General features: G+C 44.6%; 1 protein-coding gene across 1 annotated transcript in view; it reads right to left on the reverse strand.

Moving 5' to 3' along the window:
- Window positions 1-12,287: 12,287 nt before the first annotated feature.
- LOC135084930 (angiotensin-converting enzyme-like) overlaps window positions 12,288-23,627 on the reverse strand; it is a 32,570-nt gene continuing 21,230 nt past the window's right edge. Inside the window, exons 15-16 of the mRNA XM_063979678.1 lie at window positions 21,473-21,571; window positions 12,288-12,481 (exon numbers count right to left, since the gene is read on the reverse strand). Coding sequence (XP_063835748.1) covers window positions 12,304-12,481; window positions 21,473-21,571 — 277 coding nt within the window. The 3' untranslated portion in view covers window positions 12,288-12,303. The remainder of the gene's footprint in view (window positions 12,482-21,472; window positions 21,572-23,627) is intronic.

Genomic DNA, 23,627 nt, shown 5'->3' on the forward strand with positions numbered 1-23,627 from the left:
GAAGGGTTTGTGCTTATTTATAGAATACAAATCGTATTTAACTAAAATAGTAAGACACGGGTCTTAACGCGACGTTTATTAATGAGTTACATTACGTACCTAGGTACTCAAGGCTTGACGTTTCGGCTGCTGCTGCTACAACTCGTATTTGTTAATTTAATATTTTTTTAAATGTTTTTGGTATACAGTATACCTACATACTTAAATAAATAATAGGCGATTCATCTTATAAGATTCAGTAATATCAAAGAGAACTGTAAGTTAATGAATGAAGCCAATTTATACCATTTCAAAACATCAATGTAAACAGTCTAGCAAGAACATTACACTTCAGTAACCATAGCTCCTAGCCTACATCATATCCTACGTTAGGCTACATTATAATTATTAGTATTGCGTCATCTTAATATCTATTCCTTGGCAAAAGTCAACTTTTTTTTACTCACAAAAAGTTTTTTTAACTTAGATTAGAACATTAGCTAAGTTTAGTTGGTTTAGCTTTGCCACCAGTCATCGATAGAGTTTTTTTCAGTCACCATTGACCCATAGTAAAAGTTGTTCATTCATGAATAGCACTACTCCTGAAAATTGTATCTGTTACAGTATTTAAAACTTGCTCTATCATGGGAATAGAAGTCCTACTGATTCATGAATCCTCGAAATGCTTTTTGATGTCATATCTATTTGTAAGAACTTAACGATAACGAGCTGTAGTTTTCTGAATAAAGAAAAATAAAATAAAACTCGTTTATTTTTGCAAAAATAGGCTTTTAAAAAGCAATTTCACACGTCCCAGTATTAACCCTACCACTGCTTCGGGACAATAAATGGACCAGTGCTGAGAAGAAGCAGCGCAAGAAACTCAGTCACTATTATTATGTAAAATAAAATATCAAGCTAAATACTGGCATCTTATCTATACTTATAATAAATCTGTAGAGAAGTCAATTCTGTACATGAAATATATTTTCAAAATAACTATCAGGGGGTGATTAGTGATCGATACTGATGCCAAAAATGCAATCATTAAAATTTTTGTCTGTCTGTCTGTCTGTATGTTACTTATAGAAACAAATTCTACTCGACGGATTTTAACGAAACTTGGTACAATTATTCTTCATACTCCTGGGCAGGTTATAGTATACTTAGGAATTCCCACGGGAACGGGAATTAGCGGGAAAATCCTTTCGTATGAAAAATCTAAACCGCTTAAGATAGACGCTTGAAATTTGGCATTCAGTTACCTTAGTAAATTTAAAGCTTAGTTATAACAGGATATTGCAAAATTCCCACGGGAACGGGAGTTAGCGGGAAAAAACATTTGTATGAAAAAATCTAAACCGCGTAAGATAGATGAAGGGGGTAAAACGGGATCCGCGTACGAAGTCGCGTGCGGCCGCTAGTACATACATATAATTACAATAAGTGCTACACGTATATTCCTCCAAAAATGTATTAACTATGCGCTGTACTAAGAACACCTACGTAATTTAATAAATAATAAATAAATAATAAATATCCTTGGACATTTACACTGCGCTTCTAGTCCCAAACTAAGCAAAGCTTGTACTATGGGTACTAGACAACGGATATAAGCATACTTAAATACTTTTTTTTTTGTAAATACATACTTATTATACATAGAAAACACCCAGTCCAATACAAACAAATATGTTCATGCACACAAATGTTTGTACTGTGCGGGAATCGAACCCGCTGCCTCCGGAATAGTAGTCAGTTTCGAACCACTACACCAAACGGCCGACAATTTATTCATACAAAATTTTTTTCTCACATACGGGTATACTTACGCCTGAGCTAAATAAACCAGTTAGGCATTCTTGATTACTAATTATTATCGATTAATGACACTTGATAACTTAACTGGATCGGTACATCCTTGAGCTTTCTAAACTGGTTGTTGATTAATTGATTTGGAGTGCTTAAAAGTTTCACATTATAAGAATAAGCGATCCTATGTGCTTTCCCCCTTATAATAAAAGTTGTATGGGTGTTGAACACTAATTTAAAGTGACGTTTAGAATGGATATTTCAGTTTAAACAGGTGTTCAAGCGCATGCTTGTAACTTTTTATAAATAGTGGGGTTTATTTTTAGGTGGTGTTGTAATAATTGAGATTAGACCTCAGGTCATAGAAGGGATTCTAGTTACGAATCTACAAAAAAGCCTAAGAAAATGAATTTCTGATTCTGATTTCAGAATTAGAACTTATCTTTGTCTTTTAGGGCTGGGATTCGCGGAATTGTGTGGGACGTCCCGACTTTCAGGGGTCTGGTGACACTGCTATACCTATACACCTTACTTACCTATTTCAAATTCAACATTTTTAGAATATTAGGCCCCTTTCAAGGCACTTCAAGGAACGCTGCCACGAAATTCCGATCGACCAGCAGATCAAGCGCCGCAAGTGGAACTGGATTGGCCACACTCTCCGAAGGGACCCCGATCACATCCCTAAGCAGGCTCTGGATTGGAATCCCCAAGGAAAACGCAAACGTGGTCGACCCAGGCAAACTTGGCGGCGCACTGTAGCGGACGAGGCGAAGAAGATCGGCAAGACCTGGAGCGAGATCAAGCGAGAAGCTCAAGACCGAACGAGATGGAGGACTGTTGTGGACGCCCTCTGCCCCATCTAGGGGACATAGGACCATAAGTCAAGTTCAAGGCACTTATACACGTCCCAAAAGCTTACTCTACCGCCACTTTCACTATCATTTTCTTCCTATGACGTTCTATAGTACAGTTTCTTGCGCTGCTTCTTTTCAGCACTGGCCCATTTATTGTCCCGAAGCAGTGGTAGGGTTAATACTGGGACGTGTAAAAGTGCTTTTTAAAAGCCTATTTGCAAAAATGAGTTTTATGAGAGTAGAATAGGCCCACCCTCAATTTTCCTCCAGATATCGTAAAAGGCAACTAAGGACAAATATGCGACCATCAGGCCTCCCCAACCCGTCTGGCCAGCGTGGGGAGTGCAGGCCAAATCCTCCATTTGCCTCTGGTAAATTAGAGAGGGTCGTGCTCCTGCAGTGGAGACTTATGCTCGTATTCACAAACGATGCTTGCTTAAGTAAGCAGCAAATCGAACGCACAGCGTTGAATAGAGCTCTGTGATTGGTTCGTGTGCCACCCTGTGCGTCCACGCGCACTGTGAGTCCTCATAGTAATGTTTGTGAATACGCGCGTAAATCATCTGAGATGCGCACGCGACGCGTGGAGGCCACTGTGGTTTCGGCGTCCTTTTCTAATTGGTCCCTCAAACACCTTGGTTTCGAACAGCATACTAATTACCATAGTGGCAAACGCATTATTTAGAAAGGTGGTAACTAATGCCGTAAGTATAATAAATAAATAAATGCGTAAACAGTGTGTTGCTAGGTTCATTGTATTACGGGACAAAAAGTAATTAAGTAAGGTTTCAAATCGTGGTTGATTTTTTGGGGAATAACTTTAAAAACGATGAATGATACTACATGATTATCGAAAAGCATCTTTCGATTCAGTTTGTGAGAAATCGGGACATCTAGCTTCCGAAGTTCCGTCCTTAACTAGGTCCCTCCACCAGGCAGTAAAAATAAATATTATTTTTATAAAACTTTGTTTATGCAAGTAGGTTTTTTAAAAAGCACTTTTACACGTCCCAGTATTAACCCTACCACTGCTTTGGAACAATAATAGGATCAGTGCTGAGAAGAAGAATTATGAAATAAAGAAAAATAAAAGAAAGATAAAATACATATAAGATTCCGAACTAAACATATTTTATTACGTCGCCACGCATACTTAGTGTGGTGTAGCATTATTTCATATTCCACATTTCAACCATCTCTTATTCATATTAAACTGAAATAAAAACAAAGTACCCTTTTAACACTTCTTTTATGTAAATGAATGGGTGATTTTCGCATCTTTTGCCCAATTAATTATCCATTAAAACTGAATGAGAGTATAACTTGTCTTTCATACAAAAAATATACTGAACTTTTTTAACTCGGGTTAAAATAAAGCAAATGCTGCATAAAATTGTTGAACTACATATTTGAGAGTGTGTGAGCTTCAATAAAGCTTTTGTAACTCTGAAAAACGAACTAAAGTCGCTGACATGGCCCAACGGATTAGCAAGCTGAAGTGGCAATGGGCAGGGTACATAGTACGCAGAACTGACGGCCGATGGGGCAGCAAGGTTCTGAAGTAGAGGCCGCGTATCGGAAATCGCAGCGTGGGATGTCCACCCACAAGGTGGACCGACGACATCGTAAGCAGGAAGGCGCTGGATGCAGGCCGCTACCAACCAGTCATTATGGAAATCATTGAGGGAGGCCTATGTTCAGCAGTGGACGTCCTATGGCTGAAATTATGATGATGATGAAATAAAATCAGATTGAGTACCTAATTTAAGACACTTAAAATATATCTATTAAAAGATAACAGAAAGATATTATTATGTATAATAATTGATTTTATTTTATCGCAAAACACACTACCACACTTAATTTAAACACTACATATTTAACATGCTAAAAGCGATTTTTGATACTAAATGCCATTCACAAGTCAATTCTGAATTAATTTACGATTAGCTTACTTTAAACCTGTTTAAAATAAGTGTTTTATATAATCACTTAAAATTCTGTAGGCGGTGTAGGAACACTATTTTACGATTCACTAGTTATATCGTTTCTAGATAAATTTCATTTTATGGCCTCATTATAGGAACAGGGTTGTCAAAATTAAATCTTTATATCACAAAACAAACTTGACCGGGACAAACTTGACCTTCACTGGTTGGGTTATCGGCGGTCAAGCTGTAGATCCTGGCTACACAGGAGTTGCAGTGGTGGGATAGAGAGGTGTGATTCCTTTTCTCTTACAAATAAAACCTAATTTATTTTCAAAGTTTTTATATAAAAACAAAGGCTCATTTTTGTGTAAGTTAATCTTGCTCTATCACAACTTCACAAGAGTTATTCATTATTACTTTATGTTTATACGTAGAGAACAATTTATTCACTATTTAAACCAAAGTATTTCTATGTTAGTCTCTTTAACATCTATTTTCTAGCTGATCAAATATTTTTGAAATCAGGCAAAAATCATTCAATGCAAGGCTTTAAAAGTGCACTTTTATATGTCCCAATATATTTTTTGTAAATAACTTGAAAAAATCGAACTGCCTAAGGCGGGAATCGAACCCACGACCTTTTGCTTGCCGGGCGACTGCTATTCCATCCTCTTCCATTTGTATAGGGCTATTTATGCTCGTTTTCACCATAAATGCCTGTTTTATGTGTTACCTACCTTACCATAGGGGTCACATAAAAATTAGGAATTGATAGGACAATTCGTAGGTTCGATTCCTGCCTTAGGCAGTTATTTTGAGAAGCGACTCTACATGCAATTTTTTTGTATTAACCCTATCATAATAATGTAGGCTTGTGCTGAGAAGAAGCAATGTAACTTGCAAGACACAAACAGACAACTCATTTTCTAGCGTATGTTAGTTTGGTGTTTATTGAAGTAGTTAAAATGATAATGAAAACATAAACAATACAAAACACAACGAAACTAAAGTTATGATAGAATTATTTTGCATCTTTCATTGCTTGCATTATATGCACAGTGAATTAAATATACTTACTTGACTTGAAATTAACGCCCGTATTCACAAACATTAACTATGAGATCTCACTGAGACCTTTAGGTAAGTGTTTATTGTATTTCTAAAAAAGAAAAGGACAGAATAACTTTTTAATGCCAATGCTAAAGAAATGTGGGAAATAATGCATTATAATTAGACATTTGCTAAAAATTTCACATTTATACATTTAAATTAATTACATCTAAATAAACGAAAGCGAGTCTATTAATGTCATTAACGCATTCTTAAGCAATTAAGAGGAATATTTTAATTGAATTATGGTTTATGACACTATAATTCATTTTATTGGGCTTCCCACCCCGTCTGGCCAGCGTGGGGAGTGTAGACCAAATCCTCCATTTGCCTCTGGTAAATTGGATAGCAATTGCTTCTGCAGTAGAAGATAATAAATTGCCTGATGATAAGATTATATTTTAGTCTCTATCTTCCTTTTGTTTCATGTTGGTTAGATTTATATGTTATTTCCGCATTTTTCTTATTTATGTACTTACTAGATTTCCGCCCGCGGCTTCGACCGCGTGGAATTTGTCTGTCACAGAAAAACTTTATCACGCGCGTTCCTGTTTCAAAAACCGGGATAAAAACTATCCTATGTCCTTTCCCGGGAGTCAAACTATCTCTATGCCAATCTAAATCGGTTCAGTGGTTTAGGCGTGAAAGAGAGACAGACAGACAGACAGAGTTACTTTCGCATATAATATTAGTATAGATATTATAGATAATCTAGAACTAGAAGACATCTAAACAAACGTCAATGTTTCAGTGTAGGTATTTTATTAACCTACTTATTATCTTTTTTTTATCCACAACAAAGAAGCTCTTGGCCTGTATCTCGCCTGATGGTAAGTGACGATCAGGCCGAAGGTGGAAGCGAGCTTCACCCAGAATCCTCAACCACGGAGGAACTGGCTGTCTACCTCTTAACTGCCGGAACACAACAATGCTGTTAACATTGTTGTTATTTAATAAGACATTGTACGTAGCACGCATACTTATTTATAATCAAATTACCAATATCTTCAAACGAGGCTACTGTGTCAACAAAAAATAATATTTATTTTACCATAATCGGTTTCTGATTACGCCATTATAGTTCACGAACTTATGAAGTTATGACGTTTATAAATGCAAACAGTCTTTAGAAAACCATGATTGATTGTCCTAGATGTGACTGGACCCCATGGGAATAAGGCTAAAGGCAAATAGTTTTTACCTACATTCTTGGATTAATCTATGCCTATATTTAATGATTTATGTCACTGAAGAGAAACTTCCTGCCCCGTACAACCAAACTGTGGAATGGACTGTCGCCTGCGGTGTTTCCGGACGGATACGACCTGCAAGCTTTCAAGAGGAGAGCGTATCTTCACCTTAAAGGCCGGCAACGCACCTGTAACGCCCCTGGGTCTGCGGGTGTCTATGGGCGACGGTAATCACTTACCATCAGGTGATCCGTCTGCTCGTTTGCCTCCTGTCACATAAAAAAAAAACATAATAAAGGTGCCTAACGCCCGTATTCACAAACGATGCTTGCTTATGTGAAGCAGCAAATCGAACGCACAGTGTTGAATAGAGCTCTGTGATTGGTTAGTGTGCACCCTGTGCTTCCACGCGCACTGTGAGACCTCATAGTAATGTTTGTGAATACGGGCGTAAGTTTCTTCCACCACTTCTCGCCAGCCGATTTTTACCGAAGTGGTGGTAGAGCAAGCTATATTAGTAGGTAAGTACTCTTTAAAAGGTACATTAGTAGCTGCCCCAGCTACTTCATACAGCCAATATTCATCAGAAATAATGTAGGATTCGAATTATAGATTTGTTCAAATCGGTTCAGTAGTTTCGGAGCATATTCAATACAAATATACAATCAAATCTTTCTTCTTTATAATATTAGTAGGTATAGACAACCTACAACGTTCTATCTAGTAAAATCCTAGGTCCTCAATGACAGGTATTATTCCCCCGGGACAAACTTGACCTTCACTGGTTGGGTTGTTGGCGGTCAAGCTGTAGATCCTGGCTACACAGGAGTTGCAGCGGTGGGAACGAGAGGTGGGAATAGTCCCGTAACCAAGTAAAATACTGCTGACGGACCGACATTAAACCGAAAAAACTTTTCCTCCGAGAATGTCGTACGTTTGCCTTTATTTATTCATAGCAATTTTATGGTATCTACTTATTGATTAGGCCTTTAAATTACTACTCTTCAACATTCAATTATTTGTGCTATAACTTTTGCCCGTAGCGTTACTTGTCGAATTTTGCTCTGCCTGAGAAAAAATCACACGTAAGAAGCTTTTTAGGGTTCCGTAGTCCTGAAAAAGAACCCTTATAGTTTCGTTATGTCCGTCTGTCTGTTTGTCTGTCCGAGATTTTGCTTGGAAACTATTGGCACTAGAGAGCTGTAATTTTGTGGAGGTATGTATTATGTATATGAATCACGCCGACATTTTTTATCTATAAAGAGGAAGCTCTTGGCTTGCATCTCACCTGATGGAAAGTGATGATCAGGCCGAAGGTGGAAGCGAGCTTCACCCGGAATCCTCAACCACGGAGGAACTGGCTATCTTACCTCTAACTGCCGGAACACAACAATCCTGTTAACATTGTTGTCATGGCAACAAACTTAGGTAAGATGGTGGTAGCTAGCCAGGCGGACTTAGAAACAAACACTACCACCATCCAGAACGAATAGAAAAATCTGCCCCCACTGGAAATTCAACCCGGAAACCCTGGGGCGGCTAATCTATCTCTGTACCAAAAATTCTTTAGCTTTTTAAATTAATTTTTTTTTCTTTAGCTCCTGCAGTGTCGTAGCGAGGTTGGACGTGGACAGTGCCATTATGCAGCACTGGACACGCGTCCATCTTGCTAAAGACACCAAATTGTCGTTCTTTAATTATGTATAGGTTATTGTGTGTGTGTGTGTGTGATTTACTAATCATAGTTTATAAGACCTTTGTTACTAACACTTTTATGGGCTATGCCTGAAATAAATACCTTTTTTTTTCTTGATATGACAAACAAACAGACTAAGTATAAATTCAATTGATCTACTTTCTCGATCGATAACTACGTTCATTATTTCCACCTAAATGCTGTTAATCTTGTTGCTTTGATCCATTTTAATGGGATTCTAGTTTGTGTGGAACCGGTATTTTTATGGATATAGTAATTGAATTTAACGGCCTTACTTTGTATGAAATGAGCGTGTAAAAGTACCTATTATTGATGATTAAAAAGCAATAGGTACTTACATAAAGTATGGACAAGAGCATGTCAAGTCAAACATAGTGTCACTTTATGTTGTTTGTAATGATGTGTGTTTTTACGATAAAAATGTGTAGTTTGAAGTGCTTGGGGTTGAACTATTGCGCTTGTATCAATATTGATGTATTGACAGTTAAACGGGACTTACCCACCCCTCGTTCCCACCGCTGCAACTCCTGTGTAGCCAGGATCTACAGCTTGACCGCCAATAACCCAACCAGTGAAGGTCAAGTTTGTCCCGGGAGAAAGTTAAACTGTCATTGGACCCGCAACGAAATTAATCAGATGAACATAGGAGGAGTTCGAAGTTAAGGTCATCGGGCCTCCCCAACCCGTCTGGCCAGTGTGGGGAGTGTAGGCCAAATCTACCATTTGCCTCTGGTAAATTAGAGGGTCGTACTTCCTATAGTGGAGACTAACACCCGTATTCTATGAGGTCTCACAGTGCGCGTGGACGCACAGGGTGTCACACGAACCAATCACAGAGCTCTATTCACCGCTGTACGTTCGATTTGCTGCTTCACTTAAGCAAGCATCGTTTGTGAATACGGGCGTTAATTTGACCTGGTGATGATAATTTTAATCAGTTATCTTTTGATGCTAATACGGTTTTTTAAACTAAAGACATGAATTATTTAATTTCTAGAGTCTAGATTAAAAGATTGTATAATAAATATCTAACAATTAGGTAACTCTATTTCTCAATATTTTTGAATACACTTTCTTGTAGTTTTAAAAGAGAAAGTTAAAAAATGCAATAAACTTTATTATGCATTCCTAGTCTTAAATTTTGCAAACTGCTCTCGTAAAAAGATATAATGGATATTTCGAAGCGTTTAAATCAAATTTGAAAGCAATTTGAATAGCTTAAACTATTAAAAATCGCATATAGGGTAAGTACTCAACATCTCTCACGATGTTAATTAAGATGGAAAGTGCTAAAGGTTAATTAATGGGCTTACTAAAAAATGCTTGCTCTGGATTTAGAAATAAACCAGATTTGTTGTAAAAATACCTGCTTTTGCTTTTTTTTAGAAAACAGTGGGCTTAGTGTGAGTTTATATCAAACGTCCTCACTATTGAGCGCTTAATGTATGATGGATTGTACAGCGCCTCTAGCGGAAACGTTCAAGAACTAAAATTTTCATATATTTTTTAACACGCTCACTAGCGAGGACGTTTGATATAAACTCACACTCAGCTCTCAGTACACGTAGGTACTCGTGGTGACTCTAGCAATTAATTTGTTTGCTCGAACGCGCTAATTTCAGGAACTACGGGTCGAATTTGAAAGAAACATTTTTATTAGATAGCCCATTTATTGAGGAAGGTATAGGCTAAAATATCACGCTACGACCAATAAGAGCGTCAATGAAAAATGTTTCAAAAAACCTTAAAAATATATCCAAACTATTTTCACGCGTACGAAGTTGCGGGCGCGGTTAGACAATTATCATAATATACCTAGGTAATATAAAACTTATTGTCTACTTTCTGTTTCGTCCAGTTTGCAAGATGGCTAATATCAACTTCAGAAGTAAAGGCGTAGTCGTACCGCAAATTGCAAAAACATAAATTGGGGACACAATAAAACTAAAAACAGTAGGAACTCTCCGCTAAGACCTTGACAAAATTACATTTGTGATTGTGACAGGTTTTTTGCAATTGTTTTGCAGAGCGAAGTAAGGCTGAGTTGCACCGTCTTACTTTAACTTTAACAAACGTTAAAAAATTGTCAAGCTCCATACAAACAAAACCAGTTATTGTTATAGTTACGGTTAACGTAAGTTGGGGCAACTCAGCCTTAGTTAGGTAATTAATTAAGTTCCTTGTCAGGAGTACGGAACCCTAAAAAAGCTCGCGTGAAGCGGTAATTGACTTTAACTTCTGTCACCTGTTAAAACAAAACTACCATATTAGATTTTCACACATTTTCGCCATCTCATCTAACTGTTGATTATTTTAATGATTTTAAAGACAGTTAAATTGGAACTAATTAAGTTATCAGGGCCTGAGTTTTATAGAGATTTTGTACACATACAATTAGTTAAACGGCGTCAACTACAACATAGCAAAAAAATAAATTAATTAACTGCAGTATAGGTAACAATATTTTGAAGGTAGGTACATCACGCTATACACATAACTAAATTGTAATTGATCTAATTAAACAACAAAAAATTTACAGTTTAGACATTTTTTCATTTTCTAGGCAACTTATCGTACTTTAGTGTGAACCTACCGTATCATATACGATGTTATGTTAGGCTTAACCGCATCTGGAGCGTTAGAAGATCAAGCTAGGCTCATTAAATAATAATTAGATGTTATAAACCTAACAAGTTCTATTCTAAAAGCAGTCGTAATTAATTTTAACAAAAAATAAAGCCTAGAGAGGCTTTTAAAAAAGCGCTTTTACACGTCCCAGTATTAACCCTACCACTGCTTCGGGGCAATAAATGGACCAGTGCTGGGAAGAAGCAGCGCTAGAAACTCAGTCACTATTGTCAGCCTATTTTTCAATCAATAGAGTTTTGAGCTTTGTTATGAACTAAGCACCTTTTCAAAATCAAAGTAACAATTCTTTATTTGTATAGACTATTTAAATAGTAGTTAGTTAGTAATAGTACAAATCGTCAAGGCCATGGGGCCGGCCTGGCTTTGCTCTTAAGGAGCCTCTACATGTCTCATAATCTTTTTACCCTACCATCGATTTGAGACCAACATTTGGCAAGTTTTATAAATTAAATACCTTTTGTCTTCTTAGCTCGATAACCGTTCGACATTTAATCGCTCTACTTTCTATGTATATGATAATCGGCCCCCATCGAGAGCGTATACTGAAAGTATAGCAATAGTATAATGTGACGTACGACACTTTCACCATAACAACTTTTTGAGTTTTGAGATTGAAACACATTTTGCGCAAACTGGTCTTATTTTTTGGACCAAATGTAAGTAACTTTTATTTTAGAGATAAGTATGTAGGCTGGTATGCGTTATAGTTAATCCAGTTTAATAATACACCTCAATCTGAATTCATTTTATAGTCTTAAAAATGTTGATTTTTCGTTCAGAATTTATTACCATTATTGAGTTTCTTGCGCTGCTTCTTCTCAGCACTGGCCCATTTATTGTCCCGAAGCAGTGGTAGGGATAATACTGGAACGTGTAAAAACCGCTTTTTAAAAGTCTATTAGCAGAAAAGAAATGTGTTTTATGACTTTATTTTACAAAAAAATCAAGAAAGGTTAGATACCTAACTCGAAATCATTGGGGAGGCCTATGTTCAGCAGCGGATGTCCTGTTGCTGAAATGGTGAACAAAATAAACACACACGTTAAAAACAAGCTTTATTAATACAACAAACAGGCCACAAAACAAACAAACACAGTAACAACCGACACAAGTGGGGTCCCGCTGGACCCCCGCTGGGCTGCGAAAAGGGCCACGTCGTGGTAGTTGGAACTCCATCCTATGAGGGGTTCATCACGGTTCTGGACGCGGAGCCACAGTTCTAGAGGCCTGAAGTATCTGGAAAAGAAAGGTCAAATCGGATCATTTTCACCCGGGCTAGGACGAGACAGGAAGCAAAGCTTACGTGCGAAATTATACAAAAAATTGCCATCACCAACCCGCCTGTCTAGCGTAGCACGTAAAGGACGAAGCACACTTATCAATCCGAAAACGGACGGTCAGTATTATTTGTATGCAACTCTATAATGCACACTTAAATCAGCACCGCAACATAACCTTGCCTCGCGGTTGACAGCGTGGTATAAGGACTATATTTCACCGGGACACCATGGCGGCGCAACCAGTCGCCGCTACCAACAAAATGTTAGAGCTGTGTACATTTTGTTGGTAGCGGCGACTGGTTGCGCCGCCATGGTGTCCCGGTGAAATATAGCCCTAAGGCGATACAGTGTTGATCCCTTTCCGAGTTGATAAGTGTACTTTGACCTTGTAAAACCTTCTCTTGAGAAATAAATCTTGGCTGAACGTATCCGGGCTTGGATTCGCACCACGATAAAATCTTATCGTGGTATTACGAGTAAATCGATTTTAGGCAACAGGTGTATGTATAAGCTTACTGTCTAAAACTGATAACATGTCTCGATAAGATATTATCGTGACGTGAATCTCAGATCTGCAGGTGTGACTGACTATGTACAGTCAGAATCAAATATGTAGTTCGTGAAACCCAAAGTGGCCAAAAAGTTGACAACAAATATTCCAATTGTAATAAAGACGCCCACGCTACGTCTTCCAGCTCGTGGTCGCCACTCGAGAACTTTTCCATCCATCGTCTCTACGAGCTATGTGCCCGCCCACTGCCACTTGATTTTAGCAATTCTGCGAGCTATGTCGGTCACTTTGGTTCTCCTGCGGATCTCCTCATTTCTGATTCGATCACGCAGGGACACTCCAAGCATGGCCCGCTCCATCGCCCTTTGGGTGACCTTGAGCCTTCTTATGAGGCCCATAGTAAGAGACCACGTTTCAGATTTGGAAGACGTAGCGTGGGCAGGCCTCCTACTAGGTGGACCAACGATCTGGTAAAGGTCGCGGGAAGAGCCTAGATGCGGGCAGCGCAGGACCGTGCATTGTCCGTGTGCAGTTTTGGGTCTGCCATCGGACGCGTCCCCAGGTTGCGGATAGGGGAAGGCCCCCTAGTGGGGGGTACCGGTTACCGGCGCGGACAGAAACCCAACGCGCGGCAGGCCTTGTCAACTCGGCGGGTCTGTTGGGCAACCCGTAACCCACAATTGAGTGGGCCGGGGACCTTAGGGATTTTTTTTTTCCCGGGTCGCGATGCAGGGGACATCTTTAAAAACCCCCACAGGAGGGGGCCGGGGCGTTAGCTCGGGCCCATTCTTTGGAGAGCCGCTCTCGGTACTACTCTGATTAGCAGAGCTGACTGAGCAGCGGCATAGAGCAGACCGTAACCCGCTGCTGCGGACCGGGGGTCCTGTTCTACCAGGGCCACGAGGAGAAAACCTCTATAAAAAACAACTGCGCGGCAGGACTTCGTCAACTCGGCGGACCTGCCGGGCAACCCGTAAGTCACAACTGAGTGGGCCGGGGACCGTCGGGGCATTTGCCCGGGTCGCGACAAGGAAAAGTCTATAACACCCTCGATCCTGAAGCTTTGGAGGGGGGTGAAGGGATACTGGGTCCAATAATGGTCCTGGTATAGTCGGCGGAGTATCGTCGGCTGCTACCCCTTGCAGGTGGAGAGACGGGGCAGCTGTGCCCGTAAGCAGCAAAAAAAGATATGGCAAGTGACAAGACATTGTATAATACCCGGGCGGGTCCCAGCGATGCTGGGGAATCCCGTGGCCGCTCACCAAGCGGTCGGTCCAACGTATACGGGGGGACCATCACTGCCTCGCGGCTTCGGCCGCGCAATAACGACTTAGGCGAACGACTAACGGACTCTGATTTGCTAGACGACTTGGACGATGGTGTGAATGATGGCGAGGGCGATGGTGCCGCCGGCATAGCCAGGGAGAAGAGTGCAGATGCCGTGGCGGAGAATGCGGAGCTCCTCACGTGCCCTGGAGAGGCCCAGAGCGCTGGTATGGAGGACTCCGACACTGAGGGGAATGCGACGGATATGTCGTTTGATTCGGTTGCAAGCAGGACATCGCGATCCGTCTCGCGTGCCGGCACGCGCACGGGCTCACGAACCTCAGAGAGGCTGCATGCCGTGAAACGGGCACGGACAAGAAACGGTGACTCGGATGAGGCATTGGGGAGCGCAAGCTCTGGCTCACCAGCTAGAGACCTTAAAGCGCCCTCCGTTAAGCGAGGTCGCGGCAGATCCGTGACAACGGGAGTACGAGCTGAGCGAGCTCTGAAAAAGCAGGCGGAAGCACAAGAGCGCAAAACCCTAGCAGGACTAGAGGCTGACGAGCACGCTGAGATCTGGACCAAGAAACTGCTCCAGATGCGTGCTCGTGTTGAATATGCGGCGCGGGAACGCACGACAGCAGAACTACTGGAGTACATCCGCTCCAGCACAGATGCAGTCGTTGCGGCATATAAAAAGTGCCCGAATATCTCGGGGACCGTACAGCGAGCATTCAAGGAGTCCTCAGTGAACATCGCTGGGGCCATCTCGGTTCTCCTTGATCGCTCGCCATCTGAAGAGGTGCAGCGGCTGACAGCCGCCAACAAGAAGCTGGAACGGGAGCTGGAGGACCTGAAGAAAGAGTTCCAGGCGCTGAAGGAGTTCAACAGTAAGGTTACTCCCCCTCCCGTTCCCCCCCCGGCTCAGTCTCAACAGCCTGACCCAGAGGAGTACGCGCGGAACGTCATGATCCAGGTGGGGAACATGGTCAACGCACGAATAGAGGCGCTCGAGCCCAGGCTTCTACCTGAGGAGCGCCTCCGACCCCCGCTGGCTGCGGATCGGCGCAGGAGAAGCGCGGAGATGGAGATGGAATTCCCACCTCTCCCTCCTTCAAAGAATGTGGCAACGTCCAAATCCGCGGCACCCGGGCCTTCGGCAAAACCTGAGAAGCCGGCCAAGCAGCATACGGCTGACAGGTCCCAGACTGCCCCGACGCCTGCAGCAAAGAAAGAGGCCAACCCTGTCTCCACTACTAGGAGAAACAAAAAGAAGAAAGGAGCCAGGCGCGCCCCTACTCCTGGGCCGCCCCCCGCTCGCGAGCCCCGCTCACTCCCACCCCCACCTGCAACCATGGAGGAAGGTTGGTAGACGGTGGTTAGGCGTGGAGGCGGAAAAACCCGTAAGCAGTCGAACAGGGAAAATAACCTAACCCAACCAGTTGGTTTCAAGCCAGCCTCTAAGGCGTCTCCTGACCTTCACCCACCGCGCTCCGCTGCAATTGTTCTCACTCTGCAGCCAGGCGCTAAGGAAAGAGGTGTTAAATATGAGGACTTAATCCGGGAAGCGAAATCCCGGATCAACATCGAGGAGCTTGGTATCGTCACCGGGCTCCGTTTCCGAAAGGCCAAAACCGGGGGCAAGTTATTAGAGATCCCCGGTGCCACCAGCGGCGACAGGGCGGACGCCCTCGCAACCAAGCTTCGCGAGGTACTCCCAGAAGAAGATGTGCGGGTTTCCAGGCCAGTGAAAACTGTAGAAGTTCGAATAACTGGCTTAGACGACTCCGTCACAGGTGAGGAGCTTGCGGTAGCGGTTGCCAAGGCTGGTAATTGCGCCATTGAGGGTGTCCGCGTCGGCCCAATTAGAGAAAGCTTCCTCGGGAGTGGGTCAGCGACTGTTCGGGTGCCTGTGGAGGTAGCCAAACAGCTGGCGAAAGGGCGGCTCCTAGTGGGTTGGGTGTCTGCTCAAGTCAGGGTTCTGACGTCTAAGCCGCAGCGGTGCTACCGTTGCCTTGTGGAAGGGCACGTCGTTGCCCAATGTCCGTCGGAGGTGGACCGCAGTGAGCTCTGTTTTCGCTGCGGACAACCCGGGCACAAGAGCCGGGACTGCACTGCGCCTCCGCACTGTCCATTGTGCGCAGACGCAGGTAGACCTGCAGAACACAGGGTGGGAAACAAAAGCTGCGCCCCACCTAAAGTCCAAGGGAGGATGGGCAGGCAGGGGGCTGATGGAACACCCACCGCCACACCCAAACCCCAGCAGCGGGGCAGGACTGAGGTGATGGACACAACCACTGGGTAAAGATGAACATCAAGGTTTTGCAGGCGAATATCAACCATTCCACTGCTGCACAAGATCTTCTCATGCAGCACATAGTAGAGTGGTCGATAGACGTGGCGGTTGTGTCTGAGCCCTATTATGTCCTGCCCAATAGAGACAGTTGGGCAGTAGACTCCCAACAGCTGGTGGCCTTGATTGGGGCAGGCGCGCACAAACCCAGTACGGTCGCCAGGGGCGATGGCTTTGTACTTGCCAGGTGTGGGGGATTGCTGGTGGCGGGAGTGTACTCCCCTCCCAGTAGATCGGTCGCTGAGTTTGAGTCCAGCCTGGACAGGCTGGGATCTCACATTCGAGGGCTCGCATTCCCCACACTCGTGGCGGGCGATTTCAACGCCAAAGCCACAGACTGGGGTGCAAGGGTGACGGATGCTCGAGGAGCTATCTTGCGCAGCTGGGCGGTCGTCCTGGGGTTGGTGTTACTCAACTCCGGGACGGAAGCCACGTGCGTGCGACCACAGGGCGAGTCCATAGTGGACGTTTCGTTTGCTAGCCCTGCTGTCGCACGCCGCGTGGCCGATTGGCGAGTACGGACCGAGGCAGAGTCCCTGTCTGATCACAGGTACATTACCTTTGAAGTTTCTGCCTACGGTACCGGGATGACACCACAGCAGTCGCAGGTTGGCCCCTCGCCATTTCCGTGGTGGAAACTTGCAAGCCTTGACAGGGATATGCTGATTGAGGCGGCCCTTGTCAAGGATTGGGAGCCTGCAGGTAGCGAGCCACTAAACGTAGAGCGAGAGACGGAGTGGGTCCGGAAAGCCATGGTGGACATTTGTGACAGCGCAATGCCCCGGGTAGGACCCGTGCCTCCCAAGCGGCAGGTATACTGGTGGACGGAGGAGATCGCCGAGCTGCGCAGGGCTGCGATTGCAGCCCAGCGCGAATCCACCCGCCACCGGCGCAGACGGCTACGCGACCCAGCGCTCGACGGCCCCTTGTACGAGACGTACAAACAGGCCAAGAAGGCCCTCCGTGTGGCGATCGCTCAGGCTAAGTCCAGGGCCCGGGAGGAGATGCTGGAGACGCTCAACCGAGACCCGTGGGGTCGCCCTTACCGGTCTGCGAGGGGAAAACTCCGCCCGTGGGCACCGCCGATCACAGACACTATGGAGCCCGCGCTGCTGGGCACAGTGATGACCTCTCTGTTCCCGGTGCAGGCGGAGTTCTCCCCACCGCCTATGCGGACACATCCAGAGGCATCAACAGAGCCCCCCCCGCCCGTGTCAGAGGGCGAGTTTGGTGCTGCCATACTCCGACTGCGCGCAAAGAAGGTGGCACCGGGACCGGACGGGGTGCCTGGAAGGGTGTGGGTAATGACGGCAGAGATCTTGGGCGAGCGAGTGAGGCGTCTGTTTAGCAACTGCCTCAGCCAGGGCAAATTTCCCTCGCTCTGGAAGACTGGCAGGCTTGTCCTCCTCCCGAAGCCAGGACGGCCAGCGGACTCCCCTTCTGGATACCGCCCTATTGTACTGCTGGACGAGGGTGGGAAGCTCTTGGAGAGGGTGATTCATGCCCGCCTGGTCCGGCACCTTGAGAGCGTTGGACCGAACCTCTCGGCCCAACAATTTGGGTTCCGGGCCGAGCGGTCAACAATAGACGCCATACTTCGAGTAAAGGAGCTGGCGACGAAGGAGGTGGCCCGGGGTGGGGTGTTATTGGCAGTGTCGTTAGATATAGCTAACGCCTTCAACACCCTACCATGGGCCTGCATTAGGCAAGCCCTTAAACACCACGGGGTGCCTACTTATCTCCAGGCGGTTATTGCTGACTACCTGTCGGGCCGAGAGGTGGTTTGTGTGGGGCGGCAGGGCTTCCTCCGTCACCAGGTATCGTGCGGTGTTCCACAGGGATCAGACCTTGGACCACTCCTGTGGAACATCGGTTTCGACTGGGTCCTCCGCGGGCGACTCATCACTGGGGTCGGCGTAACATGTTACGCTGACGACACCCTGGTGACAGCCCGCGGATGTGACTACGGAGAGGCGTCTCGCCGTGCCACAGCTGGTGTGGCGACAGTGGTCCGGCGGATGCGCGAGCTAGGCCTAAGAGTGGCGCTTGAAAAGTCGGAGGCTATGTGCTTTTACAGGGCTCGGCAAGCGCCACCGGAGGGGGCTCACATCATTGTAAGTGGCGTCCGAATCATGGTGGGTCGTACCATGCGGTACCTTGGCCTAACCCTCGACAGTCGATGGAAGTTTGAAACCCACTTCAAACTTTTGGCACCGAAGTTGTTGGCCACTGCGGGGGCCCTCAGCCGCCTGCTGCCAAATATAGGGGGGCCGAAAAACGCATGTCGGCGGCTTTATACGGGCGTCGTGCGCTCCATGGCCCTATATGGGGCCCCGGTGTGGTATGACGCTCTAGAAGGGGTTAATACCAGACAGATCCTTGCAGTCCAGCGGGTGATGGCCGCGAGGGTTATACGTGGGTACCGCACCGTGGCTACTGAGGCAGCCATCGCATTGGCTGGAACCTTACCCTGGGACCTCGACTCTCTGGTCCTTGCTGCGGTTTATCAGTGGCGAGGAGACCAAAGGGCTCAGGGCCAACGTCCAGCGCTCAGGGAGATCGAGGCAGAGAGAGACAGACACGTGGAGGTAGCCATGGAGGCTTGGGGGCACCGTTTGGCCCGATGCGCTGCTGGCCGCCGCACCCTAAGCGCCATCCAGCCCGTGCTAGATGAGTGGGTGCTACGCCAGCACGGTCGTCTAACGTAACGGACGACTCAAATCTTTACGGGCCACGGCTGTTTCGGGGACTATCTCCACCGAATAGGTCGGGAGCTCGACGCCAGGTGCTGGCACTGCGATGCTGCGACGGACTCCGCACAGCACACCTTGGAGGTGTGCCCAGCGTGGGATGTCGAGCGGGAGTCGCTCGTAGCCGCAGTGGGAGACGACCTCTCTCTGCAGGCCGTAGTGGCCCGCATGGTGGGGAGTAAGGAGGTATGGCAGGCAATGCTCTCCTTCTGCGAGGCAGTTATCTCGCAGAAGGAAGCGGCGGAGAGGGAGCGAGAGGCTTCGGCTGACGCCCCTATGATCCGCCGCCGTCGTCCAGGGCGTCGCAGGAGGGTTTACAACCTCCACGCTCCTCCTTAGGAGTCTCGACCGCCGGGTATGGGGATGCCCGGCGGGCGCCTGACGAGACCCGTGGCGCCGGCGCACCAGTGTCCAGGGCGCCGTTAGCGGATGACCCGAGGGGAATCACTATTCCCCTCGAAGCTGAAGGGGCTCGCCCAAGAGCGAGCTGTAGCCTGAGACGGAGCCGCGGACGAATGTCCAATAGGACAATAACTCGCGGCTTCGTATCAATGGCCCCGGAGGACACCGTCGGGTTTTAGTGGGTAGGCCCCGCCCTCCCGGCGGGGAGAGTCCCACATAACCCACTGACTGACTGTCCCCATCAGCCAGTGGGCATGCGCAAAGCATTTCCCGACGCAAAAAAAAAAAAAAAAAAAAAAAGGACCGTGCATTGTGGAAAACCTTGGAGGAGGCCTTTGTCCAGCAGTGGACGTCATTTGGCTGAAACGAACGAACGAATAAAGACGCGTTGCAAACTTTTTGGCTACTTTGGGTGTCACGAACTATTTGACGCTGACTGTACAATAAACCGGTTTGATTTAAATTACTTTCACACATAAGTACCTACTCGTATATGGCTGTAATGTTCACAGGAGTGTGCACATATGATAATGAATCTATACTAATATTATAAATGCGAAAGTAACTCTGTCTGTCGGTCTGTCCGTCTGTCTGTCTGTCTATCACGCTTTCACGCCCAAAACACTGAAGCGATTTTGATGTTTGGCATAGAGATAGTTTGAGTCCCGGGAAAGGACATAGGATAGTTTTTATCCCGGTTTTTGAAACAGGGACGCGCGCGATAAGGTTTTTCTGTGACAGACAAAATTACATGCGGCGAAGCCGCGAGCGGAAAGCTAGTTGTAAATAAATTATAATACAATATCCATATTAGTCAGTATGTATCAAAGAGTCAATCAATATTATTCAAATCATGAGTTTATGACTGACAGTTTATAAATCATATCATATAAGTAAGTAATCGGAAAGATAATAAATGATGCTCTACTCGTACCTATAATCGAGCACTTTCAGATACCTCTACTTCAGACCATGACCCATGCTGAGCGGTGACTAATTTTGGTTCTAACTACTTGTACTTACTATTATTATGTGTTATATTTTTTTAAGTTGGAATCAAAATAAATGTTTTTCTTTCTTTCTTTCTTTCTAGCTTTGCCCGTGTGTATGCTTAAGGTCATAGCAGACTTATCAACTCGGAAAGGGATCAACATCGTATCGCCTTTCGCGAGCTGTCAACTACCAGGTGAGTTTTACGTTACGGTGCGGATAAGTGTGCGTTGCAGTATGGAGTTTCATACAAAGAATACTGACCGCCTCGAGTTGATACGGTTACCCTTTCCGGGTTGATAAATGTGCGATGTCCTTAAGTTAGGAGAGGGTACACTAAAATGGTTCAGCGGTTGACGGGCATTAATATAGTATCCTTTCAAATGGTTAGTTCGTTGAAACCGGGTAAAGCCTGGTCCGTGAGCACGTAGTATTTTGTCCAATGACCCCAAGCTACCCATCCTTATCGCTCGCGCGTAATTATGTTGCTGTCGCACTCGCACACTCACTGCGGGCGCCCGTCGCACAGTCTTACTCACTTGTCCACGCACCTCATAAAGGTAGCAGCTAGGCGCTAAATGCAGGCCGCTACCAACCGTTCAAACTGGAAATCATTGGGGGAGGCCTATGTTCAGCAGTGGACGTCCTGTGGCTGAAATGATGATGATGACTCACTTCACAAGCGATTCAGGAGAGATCCGGTTAGTCTTTCCCTTGGTCATAGTCCTGATGATTTCTGATGCTGGTTTTGAGGACCCTGGCTGCATAATCTCACTGTGGACAGAAGGTTGAAGACGACGTCATTTTTGAAAGAAGGAAAAATGCAATTTTAGATTATTTTTTGTAACTAGTTTCTAGAACTCTTCTAGAAGACTAATGCCCGTTTTCACCATCAATTCCTTATTTTAAGTGACTCCCTATATAAAAAAAATCCTGTAAATTTATTACCATATAGGGGTCACTTAAAAATTAGGGATTGATGGTGAAAACAGGCATAATTAACCCACCAAAAATAAGGGGTTGTTCTTACAGAGACATCCCGTTTTTTACAGGAACTATTTTTTGCAAAATTCCGATTAGTAATATAACTACGTGTTCACACAGCTGTCCTTTTTCGGGATCCCATGCCATTGAAACGAGCCCTAAAGTGTGGCCAAAACAAGACAATTTGTGGCTCGCACTGTAAAAAAGACTTCAAGTCTCATGTTGAGTCAAGCTCAACAACTCTACAAGCCCTAACACTACGACTATATTCTGGTCTCCGAGCACGTAGAATTTTGTCCAATGACCCCAAGCTACCCATCCTTATCACTCGCGCGTAATTATATTGCTGTCGCGACTGTGCGACGGGCGACCGCAGTGAGTGTGCGAGCGTAACAGCAATATAATTACGCGCGAGCGATGAGGATGGGTAGCTTGGGGTCATTGGACAAAATTCTACGTGCTCGGAGACCAGACTATAGTCTATAGGCTTGTAGAGTTGTTGAGCTTGACTCTACATGAGACTTGAAGTCTTTTTTACAGTGCGAGCCACAAATTGTCTTGTTTTGGCCACACTTTAGGGCTCGTTTCAATGGCATGGGATCCCGAAAAACTGGACAGCTGTGTGAACACGTAGTTATATTACTAATCGGAATTTTGCAAAAAATAGTTCCTGTAAAAAACGGGATGTCTCTGTAGGAACAACCCCTTATTTTTGGTGGGTTAATTTTTTTTTATCCACAACGAGGAAGCTCTTGGCCTGTATCTCACCTGTTTATGCCTGTTTTCACCATCAATCCCTAATTTTTAAGTGACCCCTATGGTAATAAATTACAGGAATTTTGTTTACATGAAAATGCATGCCCTTTGTTTAGGTAGATTGTGGTATTTGCAATTATTGTTATTCATAGTCATCTCAGGAATCTTTATGTTTGTCATACTTTCACCTACACTCATTCAAAACCACTTTACACCTCGTCATTTTATGAAATATATTAATGTTGAATACACCTTTTTAACACTTCACCCTACGCCTACAAACACACATAATCACTGTACATCACATTTTATTAAGAAGCTCCTACCCGCTGACTCACCCAATCAATTACACTACGAGTATTTTACATTTCACTTGACTAAACCACAAAATATAACTAAACACATAATATCTCCCATTCCACTGTTTAATTTTTTCACCCATTACTTACGAATATGCTTAATGTCCTACTTATTATCGCACAGCATCACTGGCGTAAAGCAAAATCATCTTACCTATCGTAAATCTGTTATGCACGTCTCGGAATGCATTGATTCTTGTCATCTGGCATCGCACGACTGGCTACAAAACATAATCATTTATCATACGTTTGGTTTGAACGCTGTGTTGTTGCTGTTTAAGCACTTCCTGGTATACAATAATATTATTATAATAAATGAAATAATCAAACAATCATACTTATTACTATTCTTGAACTTCCCACTATTGAAGAGGGTCAAACATTCTGAATATTATTCTTATTACACACGAGTATTATCACAGTCACGTAACGCTTTTTATACACTAGATTCGACATATTATATCAAGCTTTATGTACACTCGCTTTTCTATCGTAGTAATCACACAAGGTTTAGCAACAGCACAGTTTCAATTTACCAACGTAATAGTGAAGATTTATCATTATCACACATTGCAATCCGCTCCGCTGGCCCAGCACGGTATACGTCCGTGCATACCGCTGCCATTTGTGTGCCTGATCGCGCTGGCAGTGGGACGAACCGTTCCCTGCTAAATATTCATACACATAACTATACCTATAGTCACCACAGATCGCCACTGCTTAGCGAGTTC

The sequence above is a fragment of the Ostrinia nubilalis genome, chromosome 27 (assembly GCF_963855985.1).
Source record: "Ostrinia nubilalis chromosome 27, ilOstNubi1.1, whole genome shotgun sequence".
In the NCBI taxonomy this organism is placed as follows: domain Eukaryota; kingdom Metazoa; phylum Arthropoda; class Insecta; order Lepidoptera; family Crambidae; genus Ostrinia; species Ostrinia nubilalis.